The sequence below is a fragment of the Kwoniella botswanensis genome, chromosome 3 (assembly GCF_036426115.1).
Source record: "Kwoniella botswanensis chromosome 3, complete sequence".
In the NCBI taxonomy this organism is placed as follows: domain Eukaryota; kingdom Fungi; phylum Basidiomycota; class Tremellomycetes; order Tremellales; family Cryptococcaceae; genus Kwoniella; species Kwoniella botswanensis.
In genome coordinates, this window is record NC_088601.1 from 1316203 (window position 1) to 1338369 (window position 22167).

The following is a 22167-nucleotide window of genomic DNA, read 5'->3' on the forward strand; positions in this document are numbered from 1 at the left end:
TAATCCTTCTTGCTTGTTGACTTTTGAGGTGAGCCGAAGCGTCCTTGTGAATATGGATATGTTGTCCAGCCTCGATTAATGAGACTGCCCGTCGAAATTGATCGCGAGTTAGTATCGGATCTGTTTTGTCAAAGAGGTACATTTTGATGGTCATCATTCGGCTTTGGGGAAACGATTATCCAAGGAGCAAAGAAAGGCAATCGTTGAGGGTGTATATTATTATTCACACCCGTGGGATTACCGAAAAATCGTGGCGGTCGACGACCAAGTGGAATAAGGTTTGGTCCTGTGGCGAATGTGGCTTGAATTGGAGAGGTGATTCTGGGCATGACTCGTAATGAGGGAGTATGCAGCTTAAAGAAAGGAATGGTTATTCTAAGTCAGTGATTCGGCCAAGTCCTAAGAACAAGAGACACAAGCATACCGTTTGAGTAAGCCTTGTGGAATTATGGGGTAGCATTGGAGGGGAAGGTCCTCCGTTATCGTTCTGCCCAGTCGTCATTGCTAATTCGGTCTGAGAGTCGGGCTCATCTTCCGAAGGAGTGGAAAGATCTTCGATCCGCATTCCTTGATGCTCGATCTCAAATTTTTGGTCTTGATCTTGAAGTTCGTCTACATGAATCAATTGAGATATGACCCTAGGATCTATCATCGCTCTAGATGGAGATGTAATGAGATTGAAGAAGGATTGAAGAGATGATTCGGGATAGATAATTTGTGGAAGATAATGTCCACAAGGATCGAAATACTCTTGATCCATATCTATATCCATGTCCATCTTCGAGTCTATATCGACATTTAGCATAATCTCTTCCGGAGCAAGAACGGGTGGAGTGATGGATAGTATTGGTGGGGTAAGCTCGTGCATACTGCACGAGTATGGTGTATCACGCAACTGCTCCACGACGAAAAATTCTCGTTGATAGAAAGCCAAGAGCTAAGAAGGAGGTTTCCACGCGAAAGACATGTACTGGAATGAAAGCTCTAAATGAAGGTCGCTTATAATCATAGAAGACGCTGGACATTAAGGCAATAAATGTCGTGCGTTGTGGGAACGATGCAGGAAGTCAATACTTATCACTGTGTTGTGGCAATAGAGTGAATTTACTAAAGCGCTTTGACCGTCTCTTGGGATTGAACGAAAACATAGTTAAGTTACTGTAATTCATACTACATGCAAAACATCGATTGATCATTAAGATACGACCCCGGTAACATATGTGTTAAACCTGTATTCTGTTGATATCATGAACTACAAAATCAAAATACCTGTACCTGAGATGCATATATAGAGGAGGAAGGATCATCATCTGAAGTGAGTTAAGGGAAAGCAGTCAACGACCTGAAATCTCGACTGATCATTGCCAAAAAACCCATATTATAATTTCAATCTTTTGGCCTCTTTTCGAGCTTTCTTATTAGCTGCCTTATTATGAACCTCATTATGAAGGTATTCCTCCAAGGTCAACCCTCTTGGTCGAGCAGCGCCCTGTGGTGTACTATCTGGTTGATTCTTTGATCTCTTTTTCTTGTTCTTTTTGTCCTTGTTCCCAACGGAGAGTGTGGGAGACTTTTGGGTTGTTACACTTTCGATGGTTTTGGCTATGGGACTTTGGTCCACATGTCTTGGGGGACTGAGATTATCAGGACTTCTTGATTTGACCATTGGTAGGTGAGAAGATGGGGCAGGAGAGGAAGGTGGGAAAGGGATGAAATCCAATTCTTCGGTGTCTTTCAAGGAAAGGTCGATGGAGTGATCGAATGGACCCAACTTCGAATGAGTTATGGCTCCAAGTTTTGTATTGGAAGAATGCTGAGTCATGGAAAGGTGAACGATCCTGGGATCTTGGCTAGGCAAGGGAGTGGGCGTAAGCGGTGCTTCAACGCTGTGGTATTGAGTAGCACGGAGGTGAGGAGGAGGATCTCGAAGGAACGATCTTGAATTTCCAGAAGGAGGATTAACACTAACGATTAATTCGGTTGTGATCGTACCTGCTATAATCATGGATATATTAGTGGTATCACAAATTCATGCTGTAAGTGGTGCTAAAGAAGGAAGGAATAGAGCTCACCAACTTCGATAGGTCCATCATCATCTGTCGTTCTCAATGCTTCTCTTTTCTTCTTCATAGCTTCTCTACTCCTGATAGCAGCAGCTTTCAGCCCTCTGAGCTTGTCTTCACCTGACAACTCGGTAGAAGTATCTGCATTCCTTTCCCCTTTCTTCCATTCCATCCTCCTTCCATCGGGTTTATAACATCCAAAGGGTCTGTCTTGGGAGTCGAGCTTGTCTCCGGGCGGTACCTTGATAGCCTGCAACGGATGAAAGGAAGTCGAGTTGAACATGTTAGACCATATTGGTAGATCGAGGTGAAGAGGACTCTCATCGTTCCAAGCCGGGAAATTAAGCTGGGGCTGGAACGAGAAGAAGCCAAAGGGGTAGGGGTACACTGGCAAGATAGGTGGGTATAAAGTCTGATTCTCCATTCTTATTCCAAACCAACTTCGAAGAGGTTCATCAAGATATGATGGGTCAGCAAGTCAGTCAGAGCATAAATACTGAGAAGTCACAACAGGAAAGAGATGGGTGATGATGTGTCTTGGTGCTTGGTGCTTGGTTCGTGCGAGTAAGGGTCAATGTTCAATAACGCACGAGCCCACAAAGTAAATAAAGTAACTCAAACGAGGTCAAAGCGCATCATCGTGTTGTCATATATATGTTTCATCTTATTTCCAGTTGGAATGAGACACCGTACTCGTCACAATCAAGTATGTTGCCACAAAATTCAGAAATGCAACAACGAGGCATCCTTCAGTGCAGTGTATCCTTCGCTATCCCTCTGGACATCCCACAAGTATGAATGGGTAATACAGATGCAAGTTCCGAGAATTGATGCATCGTCTTCGTCCTTCTGTACATACCATACCGGTCTTGGGTGCAGTAGGCCGCCACTACTGTATCAATACACAATAATGTGATCACTCGTATCAACTACCAGGATAAATCCATATATCATATTTTAGGTTTATAGGTTGTATACAGTTGTATCCGGAGACATATGTCATATCGTGTGGGTTATTCGATGGTATCGCCCCTCTTGAGTCTCGGTAAAATAACTTTCCTCCATACATCGTAAAGCTCTACACCCATCAATCGAACTCAGCTCAATCCCATAGCTTGAGAATCGGAGGAGGTAACAGAAAAATAGATGACTTACGGGATTTGGTTCTACCTGGAAATGATGCTGCGATAAACTCCCAATCTGGATTACATGACTACGAGACATAAGGGTGGCACAAACCAATATCTCGTCAGCTCATGAAATTTAAGGTAAGTTGTGGTATGCATCATCATTTAGTCTAATCATTGATGACGTGTAGTGGACAGACTTACATTCAATACCATCATCAACGTAGCTATCTTCATTTCCCTTGTCCAATCTTTTCCAACTCCCGACCAAGGTTTGTTAGTTAGAAGAGAAGTTTTGATAACTTACCGCCAAACATCTTTACATTCTGTTAAGATAAGAAGATATCAGTTGTTAAGCATCACGTAACTGTATTAGTGGTATTTGCATACGAATAGGTGTTTTGCCTATATCCTTACCCAATTCAGTCCAATTAACCTCTTTCGAGCTCTACTTGGTGATATCTCGTCAGCTTACAGTCCTTGATCGTACTGTACATCTAATTGAAGACTGTGAACTTACTTTGAGGAATAAAGTTACCAATAGATTCTTATCGTATTTGTTCTTCTTTCCACTTGAGTGACCAAGAGATTGAGTTCTGATAGTTGGATAATTCAATGTGATCTGTTTTGTCTTTTTGGGTGAAGTATTGGGTTTATCATATGGTTTGGATTCTTGTGAAATCGATTCATCAATCTTTGGCATTGTGGATGATGATGACACTAATGAGGATGAGAAGATGAAGAGTGATGAGACTAAAGCAGCTCGGAAGATGGAAGCTTGATCGAGGTCGAAAGTGAGGAGGGGCTGTTAGTGAGGGAACAGAAGGAACAAGGAAGAAGGAGGAAAAACAAGTGAGGAAATGGGATACCCATAAGATTATACTGATATACTGAAAAGTTGACTCACCTTGTTAATGTAACCGCCAAGTCACATTGTAAATCCAAAGGAACTTCACTTTGATGATGCGCACAGACTCACTCATCTAGTATACTCTCATCCTCCTTCCTTACCTGTTCAGACGTGTATATATATACCCATCTCCACCGGTAACTCTTCTCTCTTCTTTTTTCGTATTCCTTTCCATCCATCCATCCCACAAATATCTCTTATCATCGACGAAGATCAATCGTTCACTATCCAATATGGCAATCACTAAATCACTCAAGACGTACGGCAAGAGATCACCCAGTGCCAAAGCCAAATCGCCTTCTTCCTCCACCCCTAAACCTAAGCCTAAAGCTGCTCCCAAGCCTAAAGGTGAACCGAAGGTTACGACAAAAGCTAAATCAAGCAAGAAAGATATCTCCCCTACCAAAGAACATACTCCAGCCGATATCCAAAAGGAAGAAGGAGACATAAACGACGATGAAAAAGTCAAAATCCAAAAAATCATTTTGGTTTTGATGGAAAATATTAAGAATGTTGATTGGTTTGATATTGCCAAGAAAGTTGATCTTGCTTCGATGACATCCTCTTCTGGGATTGGGAAAGGGAAAGCAAGAGGTAAGAAGATTGGTGGTACTGCTGGAGGTGGAAAGATGGGTGGAACTGAGCTGAGAGAATATTATCAAAATGTTAGTCCTTCCTTTTTCCGTCTTAATTACTATCAGTGCCGAGACAGACACGCTGATCTGTTGAGATTATAGACTATCTTTCTTCTTTTCAAGAAAGGTGATATCTCCTCTATCCCAGATATCGAACCCACCAAGAACCACACCAACAAGGAAGAAACATCTCCCATGGAGGTTGATCAGTCCATGTCGACCATGCCAGCGGAAGAAGGCGAGCATGAACAAGCTTCCCTTCTCTCTTCACCCGTACCCTCTATTCCTTCCGATGCAGTCGAAGAAGAGGATAACTTCGAATTGGATAACGAAGAAGAATCTCAAGTTCCCAAAAAAAGAAAAACCCCCACTGCCGTTCCCCCACCTTCTTCACAGAAGAGGAATGTCAAAAGAGGCAAAAAGGATGAAGAGAAGGATAAAGCCAAACCGAAAACCACAACCGCTAGGAAAGGAAGAAAAGAAGTGGTGGTCCAGATTGGTGGTGTTAAATCAGGTGATGAGTATTTCTCTGAGTCTGATTAGAGGGACAATGAAATTGAGAAGAAAAGGTAAGCTATTTCTTTAGAGTCGATGAAACGATTGAGGGAAACAATGAGCTCACGACTGCCTGCTCTTCAGAGGTAACTCTCTCAACCATCCCATACTGACATTGTCATTTGGATTATCAACAATCATCTATTACGGTTCAAGCTTCGACGTGCCCTACATTAGTTTCTCACACTGGTATCATTTCACTCAATCACTGACTGCACTATCTCCACATTTCTGGTTGCGACGTCATTTTCATCTAATTCAGTATCCTTTCCATTCCTCAGTACCGACTTCTCACAAGTGTACTCCTGCGATATCCTCCTCCCACTATCCTCATTTCTCATCCCCCAATATCCATAGCATCTATGTTCATTGTGTGTATGAATTTTTACAAGCTTGTTCATATATTTACATTTCATGCATTTCATCATGTCATATCTCATCTTCGTCGTCATCAGAAGCCATAAGATCTTCTTCTGGGAAATCGCCGATAGTCACTTTATCAGGACGTATGAACGTCGCGTGAAGTGGTGAACATTGGAAATATCGTTTACCTTCGACCCTATTTCATATTCATTAATTAGCAATGTTACTATATGCGGAGAAGGGTGAGCTCATAGCAAGATCCCAAAGTTATTTCACCATATTTGTATGACTGTACAGAGACCTATGACTCACTCTCCATCACCTTTCCCCTGAGGTTCATCCAATTCCACTCCCACCCATACTCCTCCTTTCCCTATTGACGCTTCTCCAACATACCTCACTGTACCTCTCCTACCTGATCCTGCACTTCCATGCGAAACCTCGCATCTCGCGCCGGGTATTATACTTGGATCGTAAGACGTTGGAGGTGGTGGTGGATAAGTGAGATTAGTAGGCGTCGGTGCGAATCTTCCGAGTTTATTGGCTTTTAAATGGGATAAGACGGTATCTGATTAACGTATTATTAGCATACATCATTGATATGACTGAATACGAGATTATGAACATAAAATGATGTTTGACAAATGTTGGATCGAGGTGAAGTGATATTCTCCTCTCATATTGCACTGAGTGATACGCTCACCATTCCTAGATTCATACTCTTCATTCGTCAACTCGAACCTCTCTAAATTACTTTCATCCGTGAATTCCCCTGGTCTATAATTTGGATCTGTATTATCTACCTACAGCCATTGGTGTCAGATATCATCTCGGTATATTTGGACTCCATCCTTCTATCTGCATGTTATACTTGACTCACCTTGATACATTGCCATTCTTTGACACCATATTCAACCAAAGTCCTGTTTTCTTCACTTAACTGACCTATGGCTTTTGATGAACCGGAAAGTACAGAGTCTGAAGTTGGATAAAGCGATAGGACTTGGTATTGAGGCGAGATCCCTGTGATGGGTACGAGTTTATCCTGTATACGAGTTATATACGATGAGCCTGATCGGAACAAATGGAACAGAAAGCTCACTTTGAGTTGACCTATAGTGAGAGAAGTATCGAATCTTCTCTCCGAATGGGTATCCGGGGAAGTTACGAACACACTGATGAGTGTCATATTGTACCTTCGGGTCTAGCTGTGCTGTGGATGTCTAGCTATAAATGAGAATCAATCGTACTCGTACAGTTCTCACTTGCACTTGGATACGCGCTCGGACCTTCGAACGATACTCGAGTATCTTAAGCTTAGTCTCTCGCCACGCCACGTGTCTATCTGAGTCCATGCGGTATCACGTGATTTCTGGGGATAATTCAGGGTGAGCGGGTGAAAGTGTCGAATTAGATATGTTGGAATGAAAAGTCAAAGAGTCAAAGAGTCAGTCCGAGGTGATCCGTACTGGTGTCAATCTCAACTGTAAAAAGGTCTAAATCCATCTACGGAGACCATCTTCTCACTCTAACCCCTCATCCTGTCAGTCAAAAGAGAGGTATAATTTGACCAACATGTCCGTCCCCTCCACCTCCCCCTTGGCGGACGTCCTCAAAATCTCTATATTGGGGAACGAATCGATTCATTGTGGATTCCATTTACTCCCTTACATCTTTTCAACAATCACCAGCAATCTACCTTCATCAGCATACGTCTTGATCACCGATACCAACCTTTCATCTATCTATCTCGATGATCTCAAACATGCCTTTAACGAAACTGGCTCAAAGGCTAGATTCTTGGTATACGAGGTAGCTCCTGGAGAAACAGCAAAATCAAGAAAGGTAAAAGAAGAAATCGAAGATTGGATGTTAGATCAGAAACTTACTAGAGATACTGTCGTGTTGGCCTTTGGAGGTGGAGTTATTGGTGATCTGACGGGTTTCGTAGCTGCTACTTTGTAAGTGGTCTATGCCTGTCTTCGAGCTATTCCGAAGATACAATGACATCGCGCGTACTAATTCGCTAATTGCACTCTTTGTGTATGTAGCATGAGAGGAGTCAAATTCGTACAAATACCCACTACACTCTTAGCGATGGTGGACTCTGCCGTAGGAGGTAAAACAGCCATAGATACACCTCATGGTAAAAACTTGATTGGTGCTTTCTGGCAACCATCGTACATTTTTGTGGATTTGGCCTTTTTGACTACCTTGCCTCCGAGGGAGGTCAGTAACGGTATGGCTGAGGTCGTAAAGGTGAGTAGCATCTCTGCCGAGCCAATGTCATATCATTTTTACTTCCCTCCTACTTCCATATGTCAAGGAATCTTACTAACCGATCCACCTACTAGACCGCCGCAATCTGGAAAGATGACGACTTTGCTCTTCTCGAATCTCGGTCAGCCGAAATCTCCCTCGCCGCATCTACCAAGCCCACCACTTCATCCACAGCCGGCCGATTCGCATCTGATCGATCACACGCTCAATCATTGCTCCTCCAGGTCGTCTCAGGATCGATCTACGTTAAAGCCCATATCGTCACTATCGACGAACGAGAAACAGGCTTACGAAATCTGGTCAATTTCGGTCATACAATTGGGCATGCTATTGAAGCTGTTCTCACTCCTGCAATGCTTCATGGTGAATGTGTATCTGTCGGTATCATTCTCGAAGCTGAGGTAGCTAGGCAACTCGGTATCCTCAGTCAAGTTGCTGTAGGAAGATTAACGAGATGTCTTCAAGCTTATGGATTGCCCATTTCGTTATCTGACCGAAGAATCACCTCTTTACCAGCTTCAAGCCAGCTCTCTGTAGACAGATTGTTGGATATAATGAGAATCGACAAGAAGAATTCTGGTCCAGCTAAGAAGATCGTACTTCTCTCAAGAATTGGTAAAACCTACGAAGAACGAGCTTCGGTCGTTGCGGATGAAGTGATAAGGCGAGTCCTGTGCGAAGCTGCTACAGTCATCTCTGGCATTCCTACCAAATCACCCATCACCATGGCTACACCAGGATCGAAGTCTATATCCAACAGAGCTCTTGTACTCGCCGCTTTAGCTACCGGAACTTGTAGAATCAGGAACTTGCTGCACTCCGATGACACTGCTGTCATGATGAACGCTCTTGTTGAGCTCAAGGTAAGCTAGCCCAAGCTAGAAGATTGCGTTATGCAGCTGAACCTTATATCTCCTTAGGGCGCAGTCTTCTCATGGGAAGATGGAGGTGACACTATCGTTGTCGAAGGTGGTGGAGGTACCCTTTCTGCTCCCGCCAAGGGCAAAGAGCTTTATCTCGGTAACGCCGGTACAGCTTCTCGATTCCTGACCACCGTCTGCGCTATGGTCTCTGGTGCCGCATCGACCGAGAAATCCACCATCATCACCGGAAACGCAAGAATGAAACAACGACCTATCGGTCCATTAGTCGACGCGCTCTCCGCTAACGGAGCCAAGATCAAATACGTCGAAAGTGAAGGATGTCTTCCGCTAGATATTGAGACTGACGGATTCAAAGGTGGACACATCAAGCTTGCCGCCTCAGTATCAAGTCAATACGTCTCGTCTATTCTTCTTTGTGCACCCTATGCCGCCGAGGAAGTCGTCCTCGAATTGACAGGTGGTCAAGTCATCTCTCAACCGTACATCGATATGACAACAGCCATGATGGCACAATTCGGAATTGCCGTCCAAAGAAAGAAAGATGCTTCAGGCAACCTATTGGACATCTACGTAATTCCCAAGGGAACTTACAAAAACCCTTCGGATTATTCAGTCGAATCAGACGCATCAAGTGCTACCTACCCCCTAGCCATTGCAGCTATCACCGGAACCACCTGTACCATCTCAAATATCGGTTCATCATCTTTACAAGGAGATGCACGATTCGCTAAAGAAGTGTTAGAACCTATGGGATGTATTGTCGAACAAACTCTCACTTCGACCAAAGTTACTGGTCCCCCTGTCGGTCAGCTTAGAGCACTGGGCAATGTGGATATGGAACCTATGACGGACGCTTTCTTGACTGCTTCGGTCCTTGCTGCTGTTGCCAACACACCTGCTTTGCCTGAAAGACAAGTCGAAGGCCTTCCACCTGCGGCGTCAAGGATCTACGGTATTGCCAACCAGAGAGTGAAGGAATGTAATAGAATCAAAGCTATGAGAGATCAGTTGGGTGAGTCAGACAGTCGTGCTAACATCCTTTGTACTTATATGGCTGACTTTGCAAAACCTACCGAATCCCAGCCAAATTTGGCGTGGAAACTGATGAGTTCGATGATGGAATCATCGTAATCGGTAAAGCTGCTACATCTCTTGCTCGAGGTGCATCAGTACACTGTTATGACGATCACCGAGTGGCAATGGCCTTCAGTGTCTTGGCTTGTATCATCGAAAAGACCATTATCGAAGAGAAGCGATGCGTTGAGAAGACATGGCCTAACTTCTGGGATGATCTTCAGAACAAGGTACGTACACAAGGAATATGGTTGCAGCCTCCTCCCACATGCTGACGACGAGTGATAGATCGGTATACCTGTCGAAGGAGTCGAACTCGAAACTCATAAGCAAGCTTCCACCTCAGCCAAAGCTGTCACTCCCGTCGATCAACCTCAATCCGAACACCCCATCTTCATCATCGGTATGAGAGGTGCTGGCAAGACTTATATCGGTCGATTAGCTGCTGACGTACTTGGTGGAGAGTTTACCGATGCCGATGATACCTTTTTCGAGGAGACTAAACAGTCCGTCGCGGACTTTGTGGCTGCCAATAGCTGGGAAGAGTTCCGACGTGTGGAAACTGAAATATTAGGTAGATATATCCAGGAAAGAAAGGGTAATCATGTGATCGCTTTAGGTGGCGGTGTGGTTGAAACGGAAGTCGCACGACAGCTCCTTCAGTCACACGTCTCCAAAGGTGGTTTAGTTATCCATGTCACCCGAGCTCTGGAAGATATCGATAATTTCCTTTCATCCATTGGTAATACCGCCTCTCGACCTAATTGGGGTGAGACTTTCGCCGATGTCTTCAAGCGAAGAGAGCCGTGGTATGCTTCATGTTCGAGCCATGAATTCTACAACGTCTTGGAACCGGTCGGTGGTCAGTCTCCTCAACAGCATGAACAAGCTATGAGAAGGGAGTGTGGAAGATTCTTCAACTTCATCAAAGGAATCGATTCGAACCGACCCAGATTGTCAGCAGATAGTCCAACGGCTTTCTTATCACTGACTTTCCCCGACATTACTCCTGCCTTGGCCCAGATCGACGAGTTGACGGAAGGTGCGGATGCTGTGGAACTCCGAGTGGATCTGCTCAATCCCACTGGAACAGCACCTACCACTCCTGATTTGCCGCCTCCCTCCTTTGTCGCCAAGCAACTTGCTTCCTTGCGACTCGCCACTTCCCTGCCTATCGTGTTCTCAGTGCGGTCGAAAGATCAAGGTGGTATGGCACCATCGGACCAACCTGCCCTGTATCAATCGATGGTAGAATTAGGTATCCGATCGGCATGTGAATATGTGGATCTCGAAGTAGCTTGGCCTACCGATCTGCTTCAGACAGTATCAAGAGGTAAAGGTAAATCACACATCATCGCATCTTGGCATGACTGGACTGGATCAATGGCATGGGACAAACAAGCTGTTCGATCTAAATATTCCTTATGTTCTAAATACGGTGATATAGTCAAGATAGTTGGTACGGCCAAGACTTTAACGGACAACTCGAAATTGTCCTTGTTTGCTGAAGAAATCAATTCTCAACCTGGATCCAAGCCACTCTTAGCTATCAACATGGGATCAGCCGGACAACTTTCGCGAGCTCTCAACCCGATACTCACTCCTGTCACACATGAACTACTTCCCTCCCGAGCTGCTCCTGGACAACTCACCGTAAAACAGGTATTGCAAATTAGAAATTCCATCGGATTGTTACCCGCCAAGAAGTTTTACTTATTTGGAAGTCCCATCGCTCATTCAGTCTCCCCAACACTCCATAATACCGGTTTCCAATCTTTAGGATACCCTCATCAATATGGATTACACGAATCAGACAAAGTAGATCAAGGAGTATTAGATATTATCAAATCCCCGGAATTTGGTGGAGCAAGTGTGACTATACCTTTGAAACTTGATATTATCCCTCATCTTGATTCTGTTTCTGAAGATGTGAAGATCATTGGTGCAGTAAATACCATTGTCCCCCAAGCCGATGGAAAACTACATGGTGAAAATACAGATTGGAAAGCGATCTATCAAGCTACCGTCTCAGACCTTCCTGCCAATACGAAAGTTGGTCAAAGTGAGGGATTGGTAATTGGTGCGGGGGGTACTTGCAGAGCAGCAATCTATGCTTTGTACAAAGTCGGAATCAAGACTATATACTTGTTTAATCGAACTTTGGAAAATGCCCTCAAAGTTAAAGATTCTTTCCCATCCAACTATAACATCGTGGTGGTAGATTCGTTCGATAAAGTCGTCAATCCTTCGGTAATAATTTCGACTGTTCCTGGAACTTCTTTGGTACTTCCCTCATCAAATGATGAAGGAATCAAGCTACCCGAGAGTCTGTTAGGTAATGGTAATGGAGGAGTGGTCATTGATTTGGCGTATAAACCTTACAGAACTGCTTTACTCGAATTAGCTGAGATTGCAGGTAAAGGTAGATGGAAGACCGTACCGGGTGTGGAGATACTGGTCTTACAGGGTTTGGTTCAGTTCCAGTTGTGGACTGGGAAGAGAGCACCGGAAAGGAAGATTAGAGAGAGTGTAATGAGCAAGTATCTTGGAAATTAGTAGATGGATGGATATAGAGATCGATATACCTACAGTAGTATATAAGAAATTAGATGGATGCATGGTATTGGGCATTCGGCATATGGATACATGCGGTGTAGTAGTATGAATAGCATAGGAGGCAGAAGAATTGAATTGATCGAAGGTTGGGTTGCATTCATCATGCAGATCTAATGATGCTCACAGAATACATTATCATGTATATGAGCAGTACTGACATACTGACGTACCAACATAGTCAAATGACATAGCAGGCCAACGTGTATACATTGAATGAGGAGACCTTCTTGCCCCACTTAGTGTAGGCTTGAAGGCCAGATTTTGTATGCGAAGATCAGACCTGACGATTCTTTACCCTGCTGGGGAGAATTTACTGTATATTATCGTACACGATATGTAGGATACCGATTTTGCTCCTTTTTGGCTATTCGATGAGCTCCACCTGATGATAGGTACAGCAATATCCAAGGACTTCCGTTGGCTCCGAGCTCCTAATGGCTATTTGACCCCTGGCAAGATCGAAGCCTGAAGATCCACGTTATACAACAGATGAACGCAAAAACAGAAGATGTTTCTTTCTCTCGATGACGTGCGATGAATGGGCCTCACGGAGCTATGAATAGGCAACCTTGTGGCCGACGACGTGTTCTGATCGTCTTTTCATCTAAAGGCATGCACGTTCCCATCGCTTCCTTTTGATCACTCTCTTGCACAAGTCTCAGCTAACAGAAGCCGATGTATACGGTACCATATGTGAAGAGAACTATAGGAGTGCACGTACGATCTGCCTCAGTGACAAGATGACGTTCTTAATATTGGAGAGTCTGTCTTCGACCTTCTAATTCGATCGTACCTGAAAAGAAGCTTGTTCTAATATATCCATATCATCAAGGGGTCACAGGTCGAATCCTCGTAGAAGACCCGATGCAATCTTAGGTTGATGGATTGAGGTTAGCTATATCGAGTAAACATTCATACAGTCGAGAAGGTTCGCTCAATGTGATGATCATATTAAGATAATCTGATAGACCGAGGGATAACCAGTCATCATTCGGGTAAACATCCTTTCAAAGAAGGCTAAGGCTACCATGCCAGATCGTACTGTTCTATACTCCATCAGTTAGAAGGTATAAATAACCCTCTACATAGAGACGGAATGTCTATTTTCCCCCCAGCAACAATCATATCAGACACATATCAGAATCACATTCACCACATAAGATGTCTTCTCAACAACAACAATCCACCATTGGATTCACTGGATCGAATAATACTGGTACTGGTACTTCGGAATTTGACGTATTGGTTGGCTGGATGCAGACAGCCCAAATCTATCGATGGCTCTGTGGCTCACACGGCTAGTAACTATGGGATCGGACATACTAACCCATTTGTCACTAGCTCTGAGACTCTCACCGCCAGATCTACTTCTGGTATTCTAGGCGATTCCCAATCTAAACAACACCCTATTGCCAAAGAGCAAGAGAAGAAATAGGTGTATCGCCCACCACATAAAAACCCAGTCGTAGTCCCAAGTGGTCTGGATGGGGGAATCTGCCTTGATCTGGCGATAAGCATTTGATGATATTGTAGGCGAGGGGATATATACGCATCATACCATGTTGTCCATGTCATAGTCCGAGATGCAACATAAAGGAGCGCAATGTCTATTTGACGATCGATTCTGATATCCAGCAGAGAAAAACCGAGTCCTTCGCAGTCTGTTCACGATCTGTCAATGTTATAGCATTGTGAATTTATCTCTCCACTATAATATACAGCTGACTCTCCACTTACAGTACTGAGTGCTCTTCACATGCGACCACAATGAACATCTAAACACATCGTAGCTAAAACAAAAACTTCGAGTTAACCGCCCCCTGCCACAATCAGACAGAAGCCAAGCTTCAAGCCCGAGACTTCGAGTACGGAGCTCGATCAGGAAATCCAGTCCGGGAGAATGAAATACGGGAAAACCTTGTTCCAGCTGAGAAGGATCGGTCAAACGCTAGGCGGTGCTCTTGATCACCGATTTCCATATCGAGAGTGCATAACAGAAAGGACGGACACACACGGTCTCGGCGAAAGCGCAACCCTTGACATTTGACGCGTTACATTGATGCATCTGCAATCCAAGCACATTATTCTTCAGTCTGGCACAGGGTTCAATATCTCATATAATCAAATGACAAATGATGGACGACATGGTATCTATAACATTCCTCTCCTAGTCGTTCACTTCTCCACATCTTGTTCTCTCGTCTCGCTTCTTTGTAGTCCCTCTTTCCCAAACACGCCCAGCCCTCTTAGCGTTACGACCGCCACGAATACTCCGAACCAACAACCCGCTGCACTCAACCAGAATGAGCTTTGGACTCCCTTTAGATAAGACATCTGTTCATTAGAGCCTCGAGATATTGACAATTTGTATTGAGAATCGAAGATGATTGAAGTTACTGCGAGTCCAATCGAACCTCCCAGTCTTTGAATGGTCTGGAATAAACCACTAGCAACGCTATATTCGTCAGGAAGGGAAAATGCAGAGACAAATATCAAACCGGTCGGTAGAAAGCTATGCGATTCGTTGTAAAGGCATCAGCTGCACACTTTGGCAAGCTTCGAGAAACGCCGCATAACCACTGGGTAGACCGCATCTGGGAAGATTTCTTTCTAAGGTAACGCCAGTCACTCACAAATCAATTCCGAAAACGATCAGCCACATTCCATGGAAAGGCAATGTCCAGTAATCTGCATCTTGTTCCGAGATTGCAAAACACATGTTTCCGAACCTGCAATCCCCAACAAAACCTCAGCTAATATATCATACCACACACGGTATGGATCTTGACAAGTGTGTGAGAATGATGAAATGATATGAATTGACTGACCCACAAGCCAATAATCCAGCAACAAACAACCAGTAAGCCGGGACCCTGTGAATCAACAGAGCCACCATGATTGAACAAAGTATACCTGCAATTTCGGTGGGTAGGAACCGTAACATCGTTCCAACCGGACTGATGGATTGGACTTCTTGAAAGTACAGTGTGGCATTATACAATGTCGGCTGACGGGTACATAGAGCGAGATTAGTTCTCGATCATTTCATAACTGCCCAATTGGACTCACGATGAACCCCATGATAGCTAAAAAGCTGGTAAAGTACAATGCGGCAAGTCTACCTCTGGCTCTGGTCCATAATGCCAATCTCATCAATGGTGGATCACTAGTCTTGACAGTAACGTAATGTTCCCAGAAGAAGAATGAGATGATGAGGATGATGCCAAGGATGAGGAGACAGATGATATCTGTACAACAACAAGTGAGGATATGTAAGCGTTCAGATTCTTTCAAGTATGTAACCAGTTAAGTGGTGGTATATATAGATTGCTGTGGGTCTGGGAGAGATGGCGATTAGCCATGGACTCACAGCTGGTTCTCCACCCTTCAGGCGCACTTGAAGCACCAGTAATAGCGTATAGAAAAAGAACTAATCCGGTGGTGATAAGAGTTGCACCTGGCCAGTCAACATGTTTGCTGGACGTATGAGACCCATCCGAGGGAATAGTGATCATGACGAGGATGCTGGTAAGGAAGCTGATGCCGGCAACGCAGAAAAGGCATGATCGCCAGGTGTATCTGTGTAATAACAGGACAGCGAATCAGCTGGTGCCCTTTCGTGGTTTGCTGTGATTGCCAAAGGTTAAATACAGAGCTCTCACCTGACATAAGACACGAATAAACCACCAATCAACAGACCTAATATACCTCCCAAGGATAAACCGGCAGAGAAACAGGTGAATACTCTTGATCTGGATCTTCCCGTGAAAAGTTCCGCTATTATACCCGTTGTACTCGGTGTTCTGTGTATGACCAATGTGACAAGGGATCAGCTGGAAGTATTGATGACATAGATTCATATCCGAGAGGGTCTTAACTCCTTCTCCCCGCATGGTGGTTTTGAGTGAGAGGGGTGGTGTTCTTGGAGAGACAGACGCACTCACGTCATGGCGACTCCACAACCAGTAACAGCTCTACTGACTATCAATCCCGAGGCATTGTGCAGGAATCCTCCCACCAAACTGAAGATGGTGAACACTAATAACCCAAGAATCAATATTTTCTTTCTTCCGTAGATATCGGCAACTCTGCCGCTGAATAAGAGTAGACTGGAAGTCGTGTAATACAGTCTGGTCAGTTAAACCACCCAATGCAAATCTGTCATCCTTATTTCCAAGTTCTGCCATAGTGACAGTGCAATGCAATTGGAGTCCAGGGGGAGATCACTCACCAGCCAACAGATAAATTGATCGATGAGAGAAGCCTTTGCAGTGTCCCATCCTCTGCTTCCAGTTCATCTTGAATTGTAGGCAAAGCGATGTTCAGTATCTGTCCACTACTCGAGGTGATGACTGTCGTCAGCGAGAGTGTTATAGTTATCATGATTTGCTTTCGTAATGAAAGGGGAGTGATAGGTGCAGGAAGCGTTGACGGCGATGATGTTATTGGAGGTGATGCGTCTCTGTTGCGATCGAATGAGGGAGTTGGGTTCCCGCTAGTCTTTGGTGAAGGGGTAGTTATTTTTATTGGTTGTGCATTGAGGGAACTACTGTAAGTTTCATTCGCTCCTTGTGATTTATCTTGGTCATATCCCGATGTAGGATCACCGCCTAGGTTGGCCATAGTAGCTCTTAAATCACAAAACAATCACCAAGGGGCTCCTTATTGAAGAAAATTCTGAGCGCTCCAGGTAATGTATGTATCTGCCGAGAGGAACAAACATCATGCAGTACCATCGAGGATGTATCTTGGCCGTTTTGCAGATCTACATGGGTTAGTACAGGGATGCAACGCGGTAGCGATAAGAGATCAAAATTTTCAGTATCTAGGTACAAAAGAATCTTCATCCTTTGTGTGTTTCCACACAGCTTATCCTGTCGACACCCTCATTTTTCTTTTGATGCGATTACCTCCTTTAGTGGCAGTCCCTAGTGTCATATCTGTCACTGTCTTTCTGCTACAGCCTATTTTTTTGCGATACTGAAATGAAAACGAGAGTCCGTGCGGAAGGATGAACGCTAATCAAAGGAACCCTTTCAAAGTAAGATGACGAGGCTGCCAGAAGCCTCCACCAGCAGCTGTGCTTCGCTTTCTGTTTTCGACTGACCGAAATGATTTCTCTGGAGGACAGGTCAAGAGGTAGTTGACTGACCTAGGTATTTGACGGTCATACATGACCGCCAATGACCGCTCGAGAACCTCAACAGCTGCTCTTGGGAATATGCAGTTGAAATACAAAGCAGACTAACATTGCCCGCTAAGCTTACGACCTTGAGGATGTAGAGACTGTACAGCATATCACAAGATCTGAAGTCCGCATCTGCCCCTCAGAAGATTCAGTACTAATGAAAATCGTCCCAGCAGGTATACGATATCATGTGAGAGTGTGTTATATGGCATGTTGTAGACAACTATGGCCTCGGAAGACTATACCGTCCAGGAGAGCCCTCAAATGTCTCAATCATTCACTATGCGATGTGTCACGTCATCAAAAGGATGCTCCGGTCCGGCAAGACTCGGATCTACCACATCGTTCCAATCAATGTCAATCTCGTACGCTACCTTCCCTTCGAATGGCTGGTCTCCTTCTCCCTCCGGAGGGAAACTACTACGGATATCCTTGTCTCCGACATCTTTGATTGAGTATATGATACCCCGCTCATCTAAGGGACAATGAGCATGCAATTTCAAGCTTTGTCCCTTCGGTGTATCAGCCTGATCATTGCGATATTTTGCGAATCCGTCTTTTGCAAGTAGGGAAATGACGTGCTTTGAGGTTTCTACAGAACAATCTTGGCCAGGCTGATGTTGTTCTGAATAAGGCTCGATCGTTTGGTTCATCAAAGTGTTTTCTAACAGCTTTCGAACAGTGATCTCAGGTGGATACCCATGCATGGTATGAGCTGAATTCCCATTAATGAAAAAGGCCTCGGGAAGAGTAACTCTGTCGCGATTGTGATAATGGGGGAAAGACCACTATTGCAATTCTCTTCTAAAAGGTGCAGGCGGCTTATCGCACTTTGACTCTTTGTGCAGGCAGAGTTGATTTTCGGTACTGAGTCCCATTGTTTCGAAATTTTCGCTCACTTGGAGAGTTGCCGAGATTGTCTGAAGCCAGTCAGGAGCTTGAAGACGATCAACACCCTCTGTTCGGCACTTGATGTTGAAAAAGGAAGTTCTTCCCGAAGAGTCATTGACAGAGGTGAAAGGGCCAAGGGTCCCATAATTTGCATTGGTCCTCAAGGCTTGATCAGAGGACTGACTGATCTGCGACGTGAGAGCGATTGATTGCTGATCGAAAGCCAGGAATGCGCCCCAGAAGAGCTCTTCTCTTTGAGTTGACTGATGACATGACATGCCGTGATCGGAGATGGGATGCGGAAGGTGATCAACGAATGTTGTCTTAGAACTGCGAAGATGTAAAGAGAGAGAAGAGCTTTAACAATCGAATGAACCTAATTCTCACACACACATATTATAGAGGGGTGACGAAGACGAAATAACAACTGGACAGAGGCGAGAGAAGAAAGTCATTCTTATTGACCCTTTGTTGTAGAGAACAAGACGTCTTCAGCCTCTGTTGAAGCTGTGCAGCAGACACTCATTTCAACAAAGGACTTGTCGTCGTTGAAAGGATCACCCATGACATTGGGAAATCATGTATCAAAAGAGCGTTAGTCAACATGAAAGTCGATGCTGTCATTGCCACAACGACCTTCACTTATGGAAAAGAGTGATTTTGCAGGAGATGCGGGACAGCATGTCCTGGGCCTTCCATAACCAGGTTCTTCACATTTTACTCTACGAACCAAAGCCGGAGACGCCAATAGTCCAAAATGCATAACAGTGCCTCAGTCAAGTTCACGTACAGACGGTACTATATGATCTTCAACATCTCATCCAACGAGAGAAACAAATCATGATGTCTCTTTAGAAGACCCGAACATCGTCTTGATTCGGTCCTAGTTCTCGAGTACTCAGGGAGCAGTCCAAGTGCTTTATCAAGAAAGGTTATAAACCTGTTTGATAGATTGCAACCAACTGATTTTGAACTTCTCGCTCCCTTCTCGATTATTTGATAGGGATGTTTGGTCTAACCAATCTGTAACTCTATTTCTTCTAGATTCATTGGACGAATAAGTAAGTACCAACGCCATAAGTTGGAGTAGGAGACAGAAGAAGTCAAGAAGAAACCTTCCCTTCATGCCACACCTTATTTCGATTATGAGATCTAAATTATACATGACATGGGTTATACAACATCATCGTCCATCTATCCGTATATCCATTCATCCTTATTTGCGAAACAAGCATATTTATACAATCCCATATTTGGTCTTGGTGAAAACGTAAGTATACCAATTTGTGAATGTTGATGTTCAAAAAGAAGGTATCCATTCACCTTCCAACCTCCTCCATTTCCTATCCAGCTCATTAATCTCATCTTGGTATTCTAAACTATCGCTATCTTGTACTCTACTGATCAATCTATTCCTATAGTAAGTCAAGAATTGGGGAGAGATATCGAGTGATTCGTCAAGTATCTGTCGAGTGAAGAGCGGTAATGGTAAATGGTTTTCTGCAAGTCGAGGATCAAACAAATATATATTTGAGCATTTGTATTTCATGAATGAAAGAAACGAAGGTATGACCAGCCGCTCACCTGAACTACCGAATACACCTCCGACCTCACTTATCAACGCTTCCAATCCCAACAAACACCATCCAGCGATTAGCGTGATGAATATCAGGGAATATCCACCGACGACACATAGAAGGGAGCATGGTAAGGCAGCGAGGTAGATGTTGAGAAGATGCGATAGATGTAATGTTAAAGGTAAAGGAGGTGGATCTATGTGGAGACAACCACATGAATCAGTCAATACTCGATTCAATCCCTGCAATACGATCCAAAATGAAGATTCCGATAGACTTACTTGATGATAATCTCTCAGCTTCACCTAAATTCTCACTAAGCGCTTTGACGATATTCAATCCTCTTTCTCTCTTTGAATCATTCCATCCTCCATTTGCAGATAATCCAATTATGTACGATTCGATCAATTTCAAGAGAGAAAGCGGCAGATTTGGTGGGTTCGGTGAATGTAAATTAGATTTAGCCTTGGTCTTTGTCTTTATCTCCACGTTCTGTCTCTTGGAAGATACCGATTCGGTATCGGTGTTATCAGGTATATTCAATTGATTTAATTGCTGTTTCAATTCCAAATCTAACCCTTCATCTCCAATGGTTGATCCAGATAAAGCAACAGCCTCCGCCAACTTCGTAACAGCTTCTTCAGCTTTATATCTTAGATTCGATAATTCCCATTCATCCTCCCCCGATTCCGAGGATCCATCCACAGTAGGACGAGGTCCTGTACCTCTCCTTCCCAACCCTGGTCTTGAAGGATCATCATTCGACTTCGAGTCGGAATTGGTTGATGGTAGTTCAGATAAAGATAAGGATGATGGACCAGCGTGAGATTCTGCAAATCTTACTCTGGCATCTGTCCTTTTCAACGAAGAGAGATATGCCTGAGGTAAGAGGTCGCACAGTGGAGGCTGAGGTAGGGGTCTCGTACCGTGCAAATGATGCCTATAAACCATAAACCGCGAACATTTCTACCTATAAGCTTTCAAGTGACTTGTTCGTTGACGGACAAAAACGGACATACTGTAGAGCGAATGCGAATCCGACTAGTAACCCAGCTAGTTCATCGACTCGTTCGGCCATTGGGTCTTTCCCCTCTTCTACTTTAGACCTATCCTGAAGCTCAGAAGATAGATCGCTGGGCTTAGGGTTGTCCGAATGCTGACTCTGATCTTCGGCTCCGCCTAGATCAACGGGCGAAGATTGGAGTGAAGTATCGTCTGTTGATGATGAACTGGAAGAAGGGACGGATAGCTGAGTATGGCTTCGGGTGTTAGCCTGTATGGGAAAATGAAATTTGCAGGGAGTGCAGTGGAATCACTTACCATCCTCATTCCATCTCTGATCGTTATCCTAACAGCAGCCCATACTAGTCTACCTTCATCCCATTTCGTAATGGCCGACGAGAATCGATAGGATACCAGTAAGCCGGTGACTGATCGGGATGAAAACCTTTATATTAGCTGAACAGCGAGAGTGCGTTGTGTTGGGATGGGAGATATACTTCTGTGATTTGCGACAGAACTCACCCATGCTCAATACTCCTACTATACTAGCACCTCCCTTTCCTAAGCTCTCTTTATTTACCCATCCTCTATCCGCAGCGTATATTATAATGTACGCATAGATGGCTAGAAAGGGTAGTTGTCTGGGTGGTAGTCGAGAACTACATTGGATAGCAGATCAGCATCAGGTCCTACAGTAGAACCACGTCTCGATCGTCAATAGCAGGATAGGAATATGACGAGAGGAAAAAGACGATTCATTTAAAAGGTACTCGTAACGATAGCTCAACTCACAACGCATATGTCAAGAAGTCCAGCCTGGTCTTCAATTTTGAAGGAGGTGATTTTGATTTGGGATGATATCGTGTGGGTATCCTACGTCTTGCCATGGTGATTACAGGTTTGTTTTTATGATCTATAGTCTACTGAGAGAAAGGATGAAAGGGCCGTGTTGTCGTTGTCTACCTCATGTCTATATGTATCTATGTACGCTTGCAGTGTGTT

At 44.2% G+C, this 22167-nt stretch overlaps 8 protein-coding genes across 8 annotated transcripts; 2 read left to right on the top strand and 6 right to left on the bottom strand.

The window, feature by feature from the left end:
* Positions 1-128: 128 nt before the first annotated feature.
* Positions 129-868, bottom strand: L199_008371 (uncharacterized protein; the record flags this gene model as incomplete). Its single annotated transcript, XM_064894052.1, has 2 exons — positions 129-353; positions 425-868. The coding sequence occupies 2 exons, from the start codon at positions 866-868 to the stop codon at positions 129-131; spliced, it is 669 nt and encodes a 222-aa protein (XP_064750124.1).
* Positions 869-1378: 510 nt separating this feature from the next.
* L199_008372 (uncharacterized protein) lies at positions 1379-2487 on the bottom strand (the record flags this gene model as incomplete). The annotated part of the gene is made up of 2 exons (XM_064894053.1): positions 1379-1995; positions 2073-2487. 2 exons carry the CDS (start codon positions 2485-2487, stop codon positions 1379-1381), a joined length of 1032 nt encoding a protein of 343 aa, XP_064750125.1.
* Positions 2488-3076: 589 nt separating this feature from the next.
* On the bottom strand, positions 3077-3893 carry L199_008373 (uncharacterized protein; the record flags this gene model as incomplete). Its single annotated transcript, XM_064894054.1, has 6 exons — positions 3077-3141; positions 3219-3276; positions 3395-3431; positions 3498-3516; positions 3581-3638; positions 3711-3893. The coding sequence occupies 6 exons, from the start codon at positions 3891-3893 to the stop codon at positions 3077-3079; spliced, it is 420 nt and encodes a 139-aa protein (XP_064750126.1).
* A 440-nt stretch (positions 3894-4333) lies between these two features.
* On the top strand, positions 4334-5278 carry L199_008374 (uncharacterized protein; the record flags this gene model as incomplete). The annotated part of the gene is made up of 2 exons (XM_064894055.1): positions 4334-4765; positions 4838-5278. 2 exons carry the CDS (start codon positions 4334-4336, stop codon positions 5276-5278), a joined length of 873 nt encoding a protein of 290 aa, XP_064750127.1.
* Positions 5279-5719: 441 nt separating this feature from the next.
* Positions 5720-6842, bottom strand: L199_008375 (uncharacterized protein; the record flags this gene model as incomplete). The annotated part of the gene is made up of 5 exons (XM_064894056.1): positions 5720-5849; positions 5966-6221; positions 6357-6456; positions 6534-6698; positions 6756-6842. The coding sequence occupies 5 exons, from the start codon at positions 6840-6842 to the stop codon at positions 5720-5722; spliced, it is 738 nt and encodes a 245-aa protein (XP_064750128.1).
* A 386-nt stretch (positions 6843-7228) lies between these two features.
* On the top strand, positions 7229-12447 carry L199_008376 (pentafunctional AROM polypeptide; the record flags this gene model as incomplete). The annotated part of the gene is made up of 6 exons (XM_064894057.1): positions 7229-7614; positions 7705-7912; positions 8008-8796; positions 8854-9829; positions 9901-10121; positions 10180-12447. 6 exons carry the CDS (start codon positions 7229-7231, stop codon positions 12445-12447), a joined length of 4848 nt encoding a protein of 1615 aa, XP_064750129.1.
* A 2235-nt stretch (positions 12448-14682) lies between these two features.
* Positions 14683-17130, bottom strand: L199_008377 (uncharacterized protein; the record flags this gene model as incomplete). Its single annotated transcript, XM_064894058.1, has 8 exons — positions 14683-15019; positions 15141-15236; positions 15336-15514; positions 15577-15755; positions 15878-16086; positions 16170-16310; positions 16452-16616; positions 16739-17130. The coding sequence occupies 8 exons, from the start codon at positions 17128-17130 to the stop codon at positions 14683-14685; spliced, it is 1698 nt and encodes a 565-aa protein (XP_064750130.1).
* A 2756-nt stretch (positions 17131-19886) lies between these two features.
* On the bottom strand, positions 19887-22052 carry L199_008378 (uncharacterized protein; the record flags this gene model as incomplete). Its single annotated transcript, XM_064894059.1, has 7 exons — positions 19887-20086; positions 20171-20359; positions 20445-21103; positions 21183-21412; positions 21484-21593; positions 21688-21824; positions 21958-22052. The coding sequence occupies 7 exons, from the start codon at positions 22050-22052 to the stop codon at positions 19887-19889; spliced, it is 1620 nt and encodes a 539-aa protein (XP_064750131.1).
* Between the last annotated feature and the right edge of the window lie 115 nt (positions 22053-22167).